General features: G+C 43.9%; 1 protein-coding gene across 2 annotated transcripts in view; it reads right to left on the minus strand.

Moving 5' to 3' along the window:
* Positions 1-17556, minus strand: part of LOC139574079 (protein FAM13B-like) — a 79286-nt gene that overhangs the window by 47682 nt on the left and 14048 nt on the right. For both annotated transcript variants that reach the window (XM_071398241.1, XM_071398242.1), the window contains exons 2-6: positions 14014-14175; positions 13146-13326; positions 10198-10410; positions 9775-9952; positions 9004-9145 (exon numbers count right to left, since the gene is read on the minus strand). In XM_071398241.1, the coding sequence (XP_071254342.1) occupies positions 9004-9145; positions 9775-9952; positions 10198-10410; positions 13146-13296 (684 nt within the window). In that variant the 5' untranslated portion in view covers positions 13297-13326; positions 14014-14175. The remainder of the gene's footprint in view (positions 1-9003; positions 9146-9774; positions 9953-10197; positions 10411-13145; positions 13327-14013; positions 14176-17556) is intronic.

The raw sequence follows: 17556 nt of genomic DNA on the forward strand, positions 1-17556 counted from the left end.
CTGCTGCTCCAGTTAACTGTTCTGCCTGTGGCTATGGAACCCTGAACTGTTCACCGGACGTGCTACTCTCTACCGCACCTGCTGTCTCTAACTCTGAATGCTTGGATATGAAAAGCCAACTGACATTTACTCATGGAGGTGCTGACCTGTTGCACCCTCTGCAACCACTGTGATTATTATTTGACCCTGCTGGTCATCTATGAACATTTTAACATCTTGGCCATGTACTGTTATAATTGCCACCCGGCACAGCCAGAAGAGGACTGGCTACCCCTCAGAGCCTGGTTCCTCTCTAGGTTCCTGCCTTTCTAGCAAGTTTTTCCTAGCTATCGTGCTTCTACATCTGCATTGCTTACTGTTTAGGGTTTTAGGCTGGGTTTCTGTATAGCACTTTGTGACATCAGTTGATTGATTGGAGGTCGAGCGTTAGAAAATATAATATAATATACAATTGAATAGAGGAGAGCATAATATTCACTCAAATTCCCCTGCCTTCGGTTTCATTCTTGCAAGAGCGGGTATGCTGTTTTCTCCGTTTAGTTTTTCCAAGTTTCCATTTTTTTTTTAAAGGTTAGCTCTCTCAAAAATCACTTTTTTTTATAGAAAAACAACAAGTGGATATTCTAAGTCCACAACAATGCTCAAACCACATCAGGAGACCACTTTGGAGGTCTGGGAAAAATAAAGACAATTCGATTTTTGGTTGTAGCTACCCTTTAACGCAAATGCGCACCAGCATGAGACCGTTGTTTGGTTAGCGATGTTTCTTTAGCGCTCATGTGATTGCAGTGTTTGCATCAATCCAGTGGCCAATTGTTTTGCATCTATTCATTCTGCCAGGCATAATGTAGTTAACTTTGTAGTTAACATTTAATTGAGAAGGCTTTTGGAAAAGCCTTTCCAACTATACTAGAAGGTTATGAATAGCACCAGCGCTAAAGGCTACACAAAGTGGTACATTCCTGTGCCATTTTAGAAAGTTGCAGGAAAACACAAATCACTTTGTTGATGTCTTATGATTAACTTGGGCAAATTCATGATCTTTCTAATCAGTTCAATACATTTAGTTGCTTTCCTACTAAGTTTTAATTTCTGGATTCCGTAATTCTGTCTGCAGCGCTGACTTTATAGGGCACCCACAGGTGCCATATGCCTTGCCTGTAAAAAAAAAAGTAAAAAAAAGGCCTATCCCAGGCTAAAGTAGAGCAGCTTCATCAGAATGGGCCGGAGAAAGGTATCTTATGTAGAACAGGCCTGGAGGGAGACGATGGGTAATGGCAATGTCCCCATCACAACCAGCCACTCCAGCAGCAGAGTAGGGAGAAGCTGAGAGGAGAGAAGCTGTCAGGGAACCTGAGATTTATGCCTAGATTAATTACCAGGGACCCTTGTGAGCTGTAAAGTGCTCCTCCGCTACCCTGGCTCAACTCCAACTGGGTTGCTGTTTCCTTCTCCAATTAGCTGCCTACCTTCATGCCTTCTTCTCCTACTCCACAGCAGCACAACACTGAACCTCATCGACCCTGCAGAGCTTCCTCAGAATAGGATGACCCTGCCTAATTCAGATGAGTGTCACTGTGCAACAAGATGACCTTTCCTAGCAACAACACAGCTCAGTCCCTGCCCTGCCTCAAGGCTCTAAGGCTACTACTACTCCTGATTAAATGCAGTGAAACTGAAGGCAAGGAAGCACTTCCCACCGCCCTATGGTCTCTGGCCAGGCAGGATGGAATAAGCACTGCTGGCTGCCTGACTGTGCGGTGTGAGTGACTTAGCCTGGCGAGTCAGTCTTAATACTCCTTGAGGTTCGTTAGGAAACCCAGACGTCCCCGGAGATGGCCGCAGGTGTCGGTTCCACCGCTATGTCACCATGGTTATGTAAACACAGCGGTTACACATTTTTCTTCATACAGAACAGAGGGCAATTCCTGAACAGCATTTCCCTGAACTATTCGGTCACAAAACAAATAGAGTCATATGGAAGGAATGTGGCTTATCATTGTCAGTTTCCTGTGTAAGAGTGCCTGCCTCTGGAACGCAAATATGCGGCCGCCTTCGAGGATTAGGTCCAGATTTGAGAGGGTGCAGCAGCACATCTGCCTAACGCTGATCAGAAGACTGCTCTGTGTGTGTGTGTGTGTGTGTGTGTGTGTGTGTGTGTGTGTCGGGGAGCCATGGCTGAGAGGAGCTCATGAACACCCATTTTCCCACAAAATACTGGGAACTTCTGGAGCAACCATTGCAACTTCATAAAGGCAGCCAGGTGTAACTCAGAAGCCATTTCTCAGGCTCAGGACCATGAATGAACACTTGCTACTGACACCTCTAGGCGTCTCCATGGGAGTAGAAGGCTATTATAAAAAAGGCATGCAGACAAAGGGAACTTCAACTCCACCCCAAAGCCTCTTTACTTTCTCTATTCTCTCAACAGTTGTCTTTGGCTTGGGGCGGAAATACTATCCCCAACATTTGACTGCTTTGAATAAACAACACTGCAGTAATTCCATAATCTCCATTTCTTAATCTCCATTTTTTTCATGGCAGTGCCAGAGTGGCTGGAATAATGTTAAAACCCTTTACTTCCTCATTACGGAAATTCAAATGAACATATTTTCAGTCAACACATGCATGGCAGAATGGAGTTAATTATTATGTTAGGTAATAACAACCAAAGACCTTGACGTACGGGCTCCCTACCTCCAAGCATTCAGCCTTTAACCCATGCAGCAGTGTGAGAGGTTTTACAGTGCATTTGGAATGTATTCAGACTCCTTTCCACATTTTGTTAAGTTACAGCCTTATTCTAAAATGTATTAAATCACCCCATAATGACAAAGCAAGAACAGGTTTTTAGAAATGTCTGCTAATTTATAACGGGAAAAAATGTATCACAAGCATTCAGAACCTTAACTCAGTGTACATTTAAGTACAGGCTCTGGCTGGGCCACTCACGGACATTCAGAGACTTGTCCCGATCCACTCCTGCGTTGTCTTGGCTGTGTGGTTAGGATCGTTGTCCTGTTGGAAGGTAAACTGTCGCACCAGTCTGAGGTCCTGAGCGCTCCGGAGCAGGTTTTCATCAAGGATATCTCTGTACTTTGCTCCATTCATCTTTCACTCGATCCTGACTAGTCTCCCAGTGCCTGCCGCTGAACAACATCCCGACAGTATGATGCTGCCACCACAATGCTTCACCATAGGGATGGTGCCAGGTTTCTTCCAGACGTGATGCTCAAAATTCTGGCCAAAGAGTTCAATCTTGGTTTCATCCGACCAGAGAATCTTATTTCTCATAGTCTGAGAGTCCTTTAGGTGCCTGGCCACTACCAAAAAGGCCAGATTGGTGGAGTGCTGCAGAGCGTTGTCCTTCTGGATGATACTCCCAGCTCCAGAGTTCCTCTGTGGCGATATGTCAGAGTGACCACCGGGTTCTTGGTCAGCTCTCTGACCAAGGCCCTTCTCCCCCAATTGCTCAGTGTGGCCGGCCAGCCAGGTCTAGGAAGTCTTGGTGGTTCCAAACTTCTTCCATTTAAGAATGATGGAGGCCACTGCGTTCTTGGGGATCTTTAATGCTACAAAAATGTTTTGGTATCCTTCCTTAGATCTGACACAATCCTGTCTCAGAGCTCTACGGAAAATTCCTTCGATCTCATGGTTTGCCGGGTCAACTGTGTGACCACACATACACGTATGTATGTATGTATGTATGTATGTATGTATGTATGTATGTATGTATGTATGTATGTATGTATGTATACACACACACAGTTGTGTGCACTTCCAAATCATGTCCAATCAATTTACCACAGATGGACTCAAATCAAGCTGTAGACACATCAAGGATGATCAATGGAAACAGGATGCAGCTGAGCTTAATTTCAAGTCTTATAGCAAAGGGTCTGAATACCTATGTAAATTAGGAATTTCAGTTAAAAAAAAAAGAATTGGGCAAAAATGTCTATAAACATGTTTTAACTCTGGCATTATGGGGTATTGTGTGTAGATTGATGAGGGAAAAAATGTATACATTTTAGAATGAGGCTGTAATGTAACAAATTGTGGGAAAAGGGAAGGGGTCTGAATACTTCCGAATGCACTGCCAATGTTCTCATGGGTAAATAAATGAAACTAGCTCCAGTAGACAAATCATTTTGAGTGTGAACTATATAACTGTACTGTATTATATGGACCAGAATTATGCACATTATTCAAACCATGATAAAGCAGGGAGAAAACATGCGATTCTGTTGCAGAGTTACAAGTATAGGCTAATGAATTTGAAATATATTTTTGTATAGTTAGTAGGCTGACGCATATACAGCACCAGTTAAGTCTGGACTCACTCATTCCTTTATCTTTACTATGTTCTACATTGTAGAATAATAGTGAAGACATCAAAACTATGAAATAAAATAAAGATTTATGTAGTAACCAAAAAGAGTTGAATCAAAATGTATTTCATATTTGAAATTCTTCAAAGTAGCCACCCTTTACCTTGATGACACTCTTGGAATTCTCTCAACCAGCTTAACAAGGTATTCATCTGGAATGCATTTCAATTAACAGGTGTACCTTGTTAAAAGTGAATTTGTGGAATTTATTTCCTTCTAAATGCATTTGAGCCAATCAGTTGTGGTGTGACAAGGTAGGGGCTGACAAGGTAAAAGATGAGTCCATCAATACCTTAAGACATGAAGGTCAGTCAATCCAGAACATTTTAAGGACTTGGATAGTTTCTTCAAGAGCAATCGCAAAAACCCACCAAGGGCTATGATGAAACTGGCTCTCATGAGGGCCAATACAGAAAAGGAAGACCCAGAGTTACCTCTGCTGCAGAGGATAAGGTCATTAGAGAGTTACCAGCCAAAATAAATGCTTCAGAGTAAAAGTAAGACATCAACTGTTCAGAGGAGACTGTCTGAATCAGGCCTTCATGGTCAGATTTCTGCAAAGAAACCACTACTAAAGAACACCAATAAGAAGAGGAGACTTGGCTGGGCCAAGAAACAATGGACATTAGACTGGTGGAAATCTTTCCTTTGGTCTGATGAGTCAAATTTGAGAGACGCAGAGTAGGTGAATGGATGATCTCTGCATGTGTGGTTCCCACCGTGAAGCATGGAGGTGGTGTTGTGATGGTGCTTTGCTGGTGACACTGTTGTGATTTATTTAGAATTCAAGGCACACTTAACCAGCATGGCTAACACATTCTGCAGCGATACGCCATCCCATCTGGTTTGCACTAGTTGGACTATCATTTGTTTTTCAACAGGACAATGACCCAAAATCTCCAGACTGTAAGGGCTATTTGACCAAGGAGGAGAGTGAAGGAGTGCTGCATCAGATGACCTGGCCTCCACAATCACCCGACCTCAACCCAATTGACATGGTTTGGGATGAGTTGGACCGCAGAGTGAAGTAAAAACTCAAGCTCAAGATATGTGGGATATCCGTCAAGCATGTTGGAAAAGCATTCCAAGTGAAGCTGGTTGAGAGAATGCCAAGTGTGTGCAAAGCTGTGACGACAAAGGGTGGCTACTTTGAAGAATCTAAAACACAGTTGAAGTCGGAAGTTTACATACACCTTAGCCAAACACATTTAAAATCAGTTTCACAATTCCTGACATTTAATCCTAGTAAAAAATGTCTGTCTTAGGTCAGTTATGATCACCACTTTATTTTAAGAATGTGACATGTCAGAATAATAGTAGAGTGCATGATTTATTTAAGCTTTTATTTCTTTCATCACAATCCCAGTGGGTCAGAAGTTTACATACAGTCAATTAGTATTTGGTAGCATTGCCTTAATTGTTTAACTTGGGTCAAACGTTTTTGGTAGCCTTCCACAAGCTTGGCCCATTCCTCCTGACAGAGCTGGTGTAACTGAGTCAGGTTTGTAGACCTCCTTGCTCGCACACTTTTCAGTTCTGCCCAAAAATCTTCTATAGGATTGAGGTCAGGGTTTTGTGATGGCCACTCCAATAACTTGACTTTGTTGTCCTTAAGCCATTTTGACACAACTTTGGAAGTATGCTTGGGGTCATTGTCCATTTGGATGACCCATTTGTGACCAAGCTTTAACTTCCTGACTGATGTCTTGAGATGTTGCTTCAATATATCCACATCATTTCCCTACCTCATGATGCCATCTATTTTGTGAAGTGCACCAGTCCCTCCTGCAGCAAAGCACCCCCACAACATGATGCTGCTACCCTCGTGCTTCACGGTTGGGATGGTGTTCTTTGGTTTGCAAGCCTCCCCCTTTTCCCTCCAAACATAACGATGGTCATTATGGCCAAACAGACTACAGTTGCAAACTGTAGTCTGGCTTTTTTATGCAGTTTTGGAAAAGTGGCTTCTTCCTTGCTGAGCGGCTTTTCAGGTTATGTCGATATAGGACTCGTTTTGCTGTGGATATAGATACTTTTGTACCCATTTCCTCCAGCATCTTCACAAGGTCCTTTGATGTCGTTTTGAGATTGATTTGCACTTTTCCCACCAAAGTACGTTCATCTCTAGGAGACAGAAAGCATCTCCTTGTTGAGCGGTATGACGGCTGCGTGGTCCCATGGTGTTTATACTTGCGTACCATTGTTTGTACAGATGAACGTGGTACCTTCAGGCGTTTGGAAATTGCTTCCAAGGATGAACCAGACTTGGAGGTCTACAATCTATTTTCTGAGGTCTTGGCTGATTTATTTTGATTTTCCCATGATGTCAAGCAAAGAGGCACCGAGTTTGAAGGTAGGCCTTGAAATACATCCATAGGTACACTTCCAATTGACTCAAATTAAGTCAATTAGTTTATCAGAAGCTTCTAAAGCCATGACATCATTTTCTGGAATTTTCCAAGCTGTTTAAAAGGCACAGTCAACTTAGTGTATGTAAACTTCTGACCCACTGGAATTGTGATACAGTGAATTATAAGTGAAATAATCTGTCTGTAAACAATTGTTGGAAAAAGTACTTGTGTCATGCACAAAGTAGAAGTCCTAACCGACTTGCCAAAACTATAGTTTGTTAACAAGACATTTGTGGAGTAGTTGAAAAACGAATTGTAATGACTGTAAACTTCCGACTTCAACAGTATATTTTTATTTGTTTAACACTTTTGGTTACTACATGATTCCATGTGTTATTTCATAGATTTGATGTCTTCACTATTAAATTCTACAATGTAGAAAATGGTAAAAATAAATGAAACCCTAAATGATTAGGCGTGTCCAAATTTGACTAGTACTGTATAACTTTCATAATATTCGCCTTAATGTTATTAGCCTACCTCTCACGATTGTTGCTTCATTCCTTCTTCGCTTTCAACAGCTAAATGAAATAAATAAAGGCAACAAAACTTACATCATTCTAATGACATCCTTGAATAATGCAGGACTAGATTCAGAAGGCTTTCACTTCTCTTCACGAAGATTGAATGGTTATGGGTCTGAATAAATAACTGCTATAGCCTACCACCATCGCACGTTCGCTCTTCTTTCAAACTACCTGTAAGTTATATTGGCTGCTGTATATAACATTTAGTAAACAAGAGCTTGCATCCCTCTTCGAATAATCTATTGGTATGAGAAATGCAAAAAAAAAAAAAAATGTCCAGCAAGCTATTCTAGTCTAGCTTTTCCTGCATGGGACTCCAAGAGCTAAGGAGTGCTTTTTAAGGGGAGAGGCCAGCGGAGCACAGGTGCGTGCATATTGCACAAGGCACAGAAGCTATAAGTTAGAAGCTTATTATGTATAACCCATTATTAAATTAGCTACATATAAGGCTAACACTGCATTGAAATGTATTACCTGAAAGAGGTAGGCTAGGACATCTATATATTAATCTAGAACAGGATTATCTATTTTGGATGCAATTTGAGAGACAAAGACTGCGAGAGTGCTCGCACGTGCACTGATTTAAAGCATTGATATTGGAGTGAAAAGGTTTTTTTAAACTACAGCTGCAATAAAAAAAAAAGAATCCTTACAATTAAAAAATAAAGGTGACCCCCGAAAGCCAGATGGAGATGGGTAAATTAGACACGCATTCTGTCTTTATAGTACTGTAGCATAGACTATGCTGCAGCAAATTCATGCCTCCAGGTCACAAGAAAAAAAGTTACGAGGTACAGTAGGTCTACATGCATTAGGAACTGCGCGCCATACTGAGATGGGCGGTCTGTCCCCACCCTGAGCGTTGATTCATCATGCAGAGGCCGTAGAGAAGCCAGATTTAGACATTGCATATCATTTAACAGTTCCATTTTACATCATGCTGTTCATATAATGTATTATAATTGACTGGTTTCAAGCAGTTATTTATCCCGGGAAAAGGGAGTGGAAATCTCAGTAACCGGGTTCCCACCATTCAACCCTACTGTAGACATGCTGCCCCAAAAGAGGGATTGAATGTTAGCAGAAATCAGTTTTGTAGATCATCAGCATGTTTCTACGCGAACGCTACATCGTAATGTTGGGTCAGCAGAGTGCAGCAGCAACTGATATCGGGAGGATAATACAGTAGCTAGCTAGATAGGCTTTGGTGGAAGCACAAAGCATTGTGTGTGGAGCACAATGTAGCTGGTTGGTTAGCAGCATCCCATTTGTTTTATATGAAATGTGACTGGCTCAGTTAGCAAGTTTATACTAGCTTTCAAGCACATTGACAATCTTGAGAAATAATGCTTGTTGAAGTATACAACTCCTTTGTTAGATGTAAAATGGCACGACTAAGATTTCTTCACCAAAAAAAAAAAAAAAACATTGACAGAGTTATTGTTTTAGCTTAGATTAATTGAGACTGTTTAGAGGCAGAAATTGGTTTCGGCAGATGATGTAACCTAGGTAATATTTTTCAAATGTTATGGCAACACGTTGTGGCCAAACTACTTCTGATCTATCCCAATACTGTTTGCGAAATACAAGATAGATCAGCGCAGGCGGAATCAACACGCAAGACAATGGCCCAGAATAGAACATCTCTAGAGGGGAGAATAGGAGTGTCCTTACCTGTTCATTGATGGAGCTGTAGTCGGTGGTGGAAACGTCATCGTCCTCCGAGTCAAAGAACTCCTCCTGATTCTCCAGCAGCTCCGCCAGGATGCGGCTAACTGACTCCTGCTCCTTCAGATCCTCCACGTCCGTGTCTAAACTAAGGTTAGAAGATATGACCTCAGATCAGCTGTTATCATAAACACACATCTGTGTGGGAACTACAATATACAGACAAGAAACGACCTTAGATCAGCTTTATCACTACCATCCCATCTTACAATAATAGTCACTCGTTGCGTCATTAAGTTTAACTTTAGTGATCTGACTCCACATCAGATGACTAAGAACTGGTGCTAATACTTTGTAAGTATACAAAGATCAAATATTCATATTCAATAAGTAGACTCTAGCATTGACAGAACAGCTGTTCTCTCCCTTAAGTCAACAGAACACGTCTGTTTTCAGAGCATTGGCCACAGACACTCTGGTCTAGAAGATTCTCTTACTATTATTACGCAAAGCAACCCCTCACGTGGCTGCATACATGTCTAAGCTTGATCACCAGGGTGTGTTATATATTTCATGATATAAATGAACATGTTACCAAATATAATTTGTTCTATAAGCTCTTATACAGCACCATTTCCTGTGAGAATTCCAGCAACGTGAGATTGCCATTATGCAGGTATGTACATGTTTTAAAAAACTGAACACCAAGTACAAGTACTAAAGGCCTGAGGAGGTATGGGTGTATGGATAGGCGAGGTGCTGTGTTGTTGGCCTTACTGGAAGATGTCTGGTCCGAATACCGCGGCGAGGGCGCCGACGCTCCAACTTTCCTCCTGGAGCGAGGCTACACTGGACAGGAAGCGGCACAGGAAGCGCAGCAGGCTGTAGTTAACCTGAGGCAGCTGCTGGAGGAAGTACTTCATGTTGCGGGCGAGCTCTTCCTCGCTGCTGTAGTCTGGTAAACACACAACAGGGGATTGGAGATAGATGGTGCCAAGGGAAAGAAGTAAGAGTCAGACGAGAGAGAGAAGGTGGAAAAAGATGGAGAAGGATGATGAAGAGAGAAGGAATTATGTGCAGCGCCAGTATAGGGGGTACAGGTCAGACAAACAGAAACCGAGGAGGAGGATGAAAAGGTAGAAGACTGAAGAGGAGGAGAATAATAAATGATGAAAATGAGGATGACTAAGATGAGCTTACCTTGGTAGAGCTGCAGGATGTGGGACTGCATGCCTGCAGGGATGATGGGCTCTGGGAGCTCCTGCAGGAAGAGACGCAGCAGGCTGACGGCAGAGGCCAGGTCAGCCTCCTTCTCCAGGTCCACCTCCTCCCCAGAGTCATAGCGCTGTCGTAGCCACTCCACCCGCTCCGCGTTACCGTTGACTAGGAACAGCCCCTCCAAATCCAGACACCCTGAGAGCAACAGAGACAAAGAGGACAGCAGTCAATCACTTGCTCTGTCTGCTAAACAGTTATATATGAGTGACTCCTCTCTGTGAGCATATCCATGAGGACTGTGAATACAGCTTTCACTTTGAGTAGAACGGCTACATGAATTTCTCACAGATTCCACACTGATTTTAGTACATTAAACTGATCAAGTTGAAGGCCTAATTTCTCAAATAGGTAAAAATTGACAATTTCCAAGATTTGTTCAGCTGTACTATAATTTGTGCAGTTGTACTAACAGCTCAATCACAGGGCATATTACATGTAAGGGAGGAAGGAATGTTATTTTACCCACAATAGATGCGGTAAACGCAACCAAAAATGGAATTGCCATGGAAAGGGAAAGTCTCCTCATTGCCCCTCAGCAAAATTAGCTTACATTTAGGCTATTGTTCATTTCACACTAGGTTGAGGTAAAAAATCTGAGTATAATGCTTGTATGGATGTCAACCCCAACACATGCTTGTGTCATCACAGTTAAAAATGACTGACTACCACCACCCATTTCTGTATGCTAGCTATGCTAACCAGCTTATACGAATGGGAGTTTGCATTTAGCGGTCACTTCTTCTAAACCTGAAAAGGGACAACTTGTAAATGTTGAGCAGCTAAAACAGCCAATTATCCAAATCGGATATACAAGTAACCACATTGTGGGCCTGTTACAATACATAAATCATGACGATTTGAGGAATATCCACTGTCAGATCAGATTTGTTGAATGTGGGCCAATCTGGTCTGCATTCCATTGACTTCTTTACCACATCTATCCCATTCAATGTGCGTGGGTTGGTCGCGCAAGTGGCTTCCTGTTTCCAGATGCAGCGGCGGCGGGGGGGGGGGGGGGGGGGGGGGGGTGATACTATACACAAGGAAGTGTCCCAACCAGGAAGAAGAGCACACCATCATTACACTGTCATGTCATTCCACAACTCTGATTTGTTCCACCAAAGAGAATGAGGAGATCTGCAACTAGGATTTGTTCAGTGAGCTGCCTGGTTAAGGAAAACAGTGGGTGGGCGGTAGCTGTAAGGCAGAACACCCTGGTATGTGCCACAGACCTTCCCCCCCTTCCTCTCCATGCCCACCCTAACCCCGCTGGGGCTACAGCAGCAGCTCGCTGGTCTGGGCCCCTGCTGCAGCTTACAGAGGTCTCATTAAGTCACAATTATGGCATCCCGTTCTGAGTGCAAACAGACAGCTTAAAGTATTTTCAATGCCTGATTAACTTCTGGACTGCACAATTATCATTAATATGGCAGCAGGGGAATGAAAGGAGGTGTGTTTGGGGGGGGGGGGGGGGGGGGTGTAGTGTATTACATAACCACCCAATGTCTGCTTGATGTCACATTCAGTTGACTGGAGAAATACCTGGAAATAAATCAAGTTGAAACGAATGAGGAAGTGAAAATCCCTGTCATTGTAATAAGAACTAAATAGATGTTTATGCCTCTGGAGTTGCAGCTTATGCCCTGTGTTGGATTGACTAGCTCTTTTTCCCCCCTGCACCCAAACTTTCAATAGAAAGGAGTCTAAAATGTTACGCAACAGAGGAAGCACATCTTTTTGATCACAGTGCATTTAGAGTTCAGCGTATCAAAGAGAGGATCTCCAAACAACATATTTGGTTTATCGTGATGCAAGAAGTAGTCTTGGTTGACTGCAACTGTTCTTTTCGTCTTAAGCCACGCTCACTTGTTCAGCTTTTTATTTTATTTGATATAAACTAGGCAAGAACTAATTCTTACTTACAATGACGGCCTACCCCGGCCAAGCCCTAACCCGGACGACGCCGGGCCAGTTGTGCGCCACCCTATGGGACTCCCAATCACGTCCGGTTGTGTTACAGCCTGGAATCGAACCAGGGTCTGTAGTGACGCATCTAGCACTGAGATGCAGTGGCTTAGACCGCTGTGCCACGTGGGAGCCCTAGGCCAGGGGTGGGAAAACTGTCTCAAGGGCCACGTCGGGATTTCGAAATTCACACAGACTTATTTGTCAGTCAAAATCAAGTTGCAACCCAGAAAAAGAGCAGTTATTTGAAAATATAGGTCCATTACTACATACTTCCTATCTAGTTTTAGACATTCCATTGTGGCCTGGAGCACAAAATGTTTATACATGTACCAAAAATAATTACCCTCCCAACCCCCAAAATATATTTTTACGCCCATGGGCCGTGGTTTGCACACCCGTGGGCTAGGCTACATGGAACATGAACAGATTTTTTACAAAGAATAAAAACGCACACAATCATTTAATCTCTCCCTCTCTATACATCTATAAATAATCTCTGCTTTGATGTAAAACAAGTAGAAACATCTCCAGTGGGGTTTGATACAAGAAGCTGAAATTATGACAGGTAAAAGGTAATCTCTCTCTAAAGTACCTGGAGGAGTTGTCAAAACAAGCCACAACGACATAAAGCAAGACACAGTGGAAGAATAATGGGATTTACTGAGCACGTAAAAAGATACTCTAAGGTAAATGTGATGCTCAAAGAGGTGAATCATTTGCCAGAGAGAGAGAGAGAGCGCGCGCGTGTGTATTTTTTAGGTCCCATTCATGCAGCTCTCCTGTGTCGCACTCGGTAGATAGGCACAAACTCTAAATAAGTTATTGGACAAGGTAGCGGCCTTCCGTTTCTTGCCTAAGGAATACCTCTGCAGTTAGAAATGCAGTGCGTGTGTGCCACTCACCATGCTCCTCGATGTACTCTACGATGTGCCTGACCAGCAGGGGGACCTCCTGGCCTGGCTGGCCGCTCTGCTGCACCACATCTAGGGGAACCCCAAAAACCCTGGCTGGTGTCAGGGAGTCACTGGGGGAAGGAGAGAGGCTCTTCCTCATCGCTTCCACAGCCGAGCTGTTTCCGAAGGTCTGGACACCCGCCAGCGCCAAACCGAGGAGAGACAGAAAGGCAGATACACTGTCACAGGCTGTGCTCTCCATCCGACATACATATACAAACACAGGGCGGACGGCGGGGCAGGTCCCAGCATTATACAGATGAAATCTGACTAAATCTGATCGGGCCCCATCTGACCCTCCCTCCCTGCGCAGCTATCAGGCCCAGCTAGCTCGGAGCCAGAGGGTTACGTAAGTATAGTGAGAGTCAACTGCAAGTGTGTCTGACAGCCATCAGAACAGGCATGTTTACAATGCTAACAGGAGCAGGTGCCTGGGCTCGGAGCGTTTGAGCGCTAGCTACGCTACATTTCAGTGACAGACTTCAATGATCTGTGCCCTATTAAACAAACGCACACTGACCAGGCTAGCGGACCTCTCTAAAGATCGGCTCTGCTACAGGTCAGCCAGGGGCATATTAGGCTGTGAAAACAAATACCAATCCATCCAGACACCAATTACTGACTGCAGTTTTAAAAATCACAGGAGTGTGTTGTCGGCTATGTTGGAATGATTCACACTCCAAATGTCTTGCCATTTGTTATAGTAAACATGTTCAGGACCAGCATATTACATCAATGTTAAATGTACAGAATTGGAAATGGATTCGATTTTTAGGCTGCAATTTGACCTGTGTGTTGTTTATGTTGCTGTACTCACCGTTTAGCACTTAAAACACCCAGTAGTTCACCTTATCTTCAGCACCACTCACTAGCAGTGAATCAAATGGTCATCTATGGCTGCTTCAGGCTATGGCAAAAGATGAGCCTGTAGTTCCTCATTGACAGACTGCGAATCCTGATCAGGACTTCAGTAGCTAGGCTGCAGGGGAGAAAGGAACAAAAGTGTTGGAAAGAAGTTGCTTGCTTAGGTTCTGAAACCACAAGGCCACAATAACCACTTAATTGTCAAGAGTTGATCCACATTAAAAACAACAAAACATGCTTATTATAGGGCCTAACGAGTGGCGCTGTGGTCTAAGGCACTGCATTGCAGTTGCTAGCTGTGCCACTAGAGATCCTGGTCCGAGTCCAGGCTCTATCGCAGCCGGCCGCGACCGGGAGACCCATGGGGCGGCGCACAATTGGCCCAGCGTCGTCCGGGTTACGGGAGGGTTTGGCCGGTAAGGGATGTCCTTGTCCCATCACGCTCTAGCGACTCCAGTGGCGGGCCGGGCGCATGCATGTCTTCCGACATATTGTTTGGTTGGCTTCCGGGTTAAGATGAAAATTGTGTCAAGAAGCAGTGCGGCTTGGTTGGGTCGTGTTTCGGAGGACGTAATGGGAGTTACAGCGATGAGACAAGACTAACTACCAATTGGATACCACGAAAATTGGGGAGAAAAAAATGCATGCTTATTATTACTGCACGTAGCCTAGTTCAAATGAAATGTAGTTCTAACACATTACATAAAAAATACCAATATTTTCATCAGATGCAATAGTAGTGATGGGGCGGGGATCTATACAGTTACCGGGATATTATTTGACGATATACCGTATTATTTCGACAATATCGCAATATTATTTTTGCGCTAGTTGGCTGTACCAAAACTCAAGTAATTCAAAGCTTATTGGCTATCTTTTTTAATTAGGGAGCCAATTTGTTTTTCAGCACTTTTATTTCCATGACGGATCAAAACTTGTTCTCGTGGCTTTCTTGTCCCTATGCAGAAGACATACACTACATAACCAAAAGTATATGGACACCTGATCGAACATCTCATTCCAAAATCATGGCATTAATATGGAGTTGGTTCCCCCTTTGATGCTATAAACAGCCTTCACTCTTCTGGGAAGGCTTTCCATTAGATGTTGGAACATTGCTGCAGGGGACTTGCTTCCATTCAGCCACAAGAGTATTAGTAAGGTCAGGCACTGATGTTGGCCGATTAGGCCTGGCTCACAGTCGGCATTCCAATTCATCCCAAAGGTGTTGGATGGGACTGAGGTCAGGGCTCTGTGCAGGCCAGTCAAGTTCTTCCACACCGATCGAAAAACCCTTTCTGTATGGACCTCGCTTTGTGCACGGGGCATTGTCATGCTGAAACAGGAAAGGGCCTTCCCCAAACTGTTGCCACAAAGTCGGAAGCACAGAATCATCTAGAACATCACTGTATGCTGTAGAGTTAAGATTTCCCTTCACTGGAACTAAGTGGCCTAGCTCCAACCATGAAAAACAGCCCCTGACCATTATTCATCTTCTACCAAACTTTAGTTGGCACTATGCATTCGGGCAGGTAGCGTTCTCCTAGCATCCACCAAACCCAGATTAGTCTGTCGGACTGCCAGATGGTGAAGCGTGATTCACTACTCCAGAGTCCAATGGCGGCAAGCTTTACACCACAACAGTCGCCGCTTGGCTTTGTGCATGGTGATCTTAGACTTGTGTGCGGCTGCTTGGCCATGGAAACCCATTTCATGAAGCCACAGGCAGTTTGGAACTCAGTAGTGAGTATTGCAAAAGAGGACAAACAATTTTTACGCGCCATGCGCTTCAGCACTCGGCGGTCCCGTTCTGATAGCTTGTGTGGTCTGCCACTTTGGGGCTGAGCCATTGTTGCTCCTAGACGTTTCCACATCACAATAACAGTGCTTACAGTTGACCGGGGCAGCTCTAGCAGGGCAGAAATTGGATGAACTGACTTGTTGGAAAGGTGGCATCCTATGGACGGTGCCACGTTGAAAGTCACTGAGCTCTTCAGTAAGTCCATTCTACTGCCAATGTTTATCTATGGAGACTGCGTGGCAGTGTGTTACATTATATACGCCTGTCAGCAACGAATGTGGCTGAAATAGCTGAATCCACTAATTTGAAGGGGTGTCCACATACACCATACAGTCGTGGCCAAACGTTTTGAGAATGACAAATATTAATTTCCACAATGTTTGCTGCTCCACTGGCTTTAGATATTTGTCAAATTTTACTATGGAATACTGAAGTATAATTACAAGCATTTCATAAGTGTCAACGTCTTTTATTGACAATTACATGAAGTTGATGCAGAGAGTCAATATCTGCAGTGTTGACCCTTCTTTTTCAAGACCTCTGCAATCTGCCCTGGCATGCTGTCACTGGGCCACATCCTGACTGATGGCAGCACATTCTTGCATAATCAATGCTTGGAGTTTGTCAGAATTTGTTGGTTTTTGTTTGTCCACTCGCCTCTTGAGGATTGACCACAAGTTCTCAATGGGATTAAGGTCTGGGGAGTTTCCTGGCCATGGACCCAAAAATCTATTTTTTTCTTCCACAAGCCACTTAGTTACCACTTTTGCCTTATGGCAAGGTGCTCAATCATGCTGGAAAAGGCATTGTTCGTCATCAAACTGTTCCTGGAAGGTTGGGAGAAGTTGCTCTCGGAGGATGTGTTGGTACCATTCTTTATTCATGGCTGTGTTAGGCAAAATTGTGAGTGAGCCCACTCCCTTGGCTGAGAAGCAACCCCACACATGAATGGTCTCAGGATGCTTTACTGTTGGCATGACACAGGACTGATGGTAGCGCTCACCTTGTCTTCTCCGGACAAGCTTTTTTCCAGATGCCCCAAACAATCGGAAAGGGGATTCAGAGAAAACGACTTTACCCCAGTCCTCAGCAGTCCAATCCCTGTACCTTTTGCAGAATATCAGTCTATCCCTGATGTTTTTCCTGGAGAGAAGTGGCTTCTTTGCTGCCCTTCTTGACACCAGGCCATCCTCCAAATGTCTTCGCCTCACTGTGCGTGCAGATGCACTCACACCTGCCTGCTGCCATTCCTGAGCAAGCTCTGTACTGGTGGTGCCCCGATCCCGCAGCTGAATCAACTTTAGGAGATGGTCCTGGTGCTTGCTGGACTTTCTTGGGTGCCCTGAAGCCTTCTTCACAACAATTGAACCGCTCTCCTTGAAGTTCCTGATGATCCGATAAATGGTTGATTTAGGTGCAATCTTACTGGCAGCAATATCCTTGCCTGTGAAGCCCTCTTTGTGCAAAGCAATGATGACAGCACGTGTTTCCTTGCAGGTAACCATGGTTGACAGAGAAAGAATAATGATTCCAAGCACCACCCTCCTTTTGAAGCTTCCAGTCTGTTATTCAAACTCAATCAGCATGACAGAGTGATCTCCAGCCTTGTCCTCATCAACACTCACACCTGTGTTAACGAGAGAATCACTGCCATGTCGTCAGCTGGTCCTTTCGTGGCAGGGCTGATGGTGGAAA

This window comes from Salvelinus alpinus, chromosome 4, assembly GCF_045679555.1.
Source record: "Salvelinus alpinus chromosome 4, SLU_Salpinus.1, whole genome shotgun sequence".
NCBI lineage: Eukaryota > Metazoa > Chordata > Actinopteri > Salmoniformes > Salmonidae > Salvelinus > Salvelinus alpinus.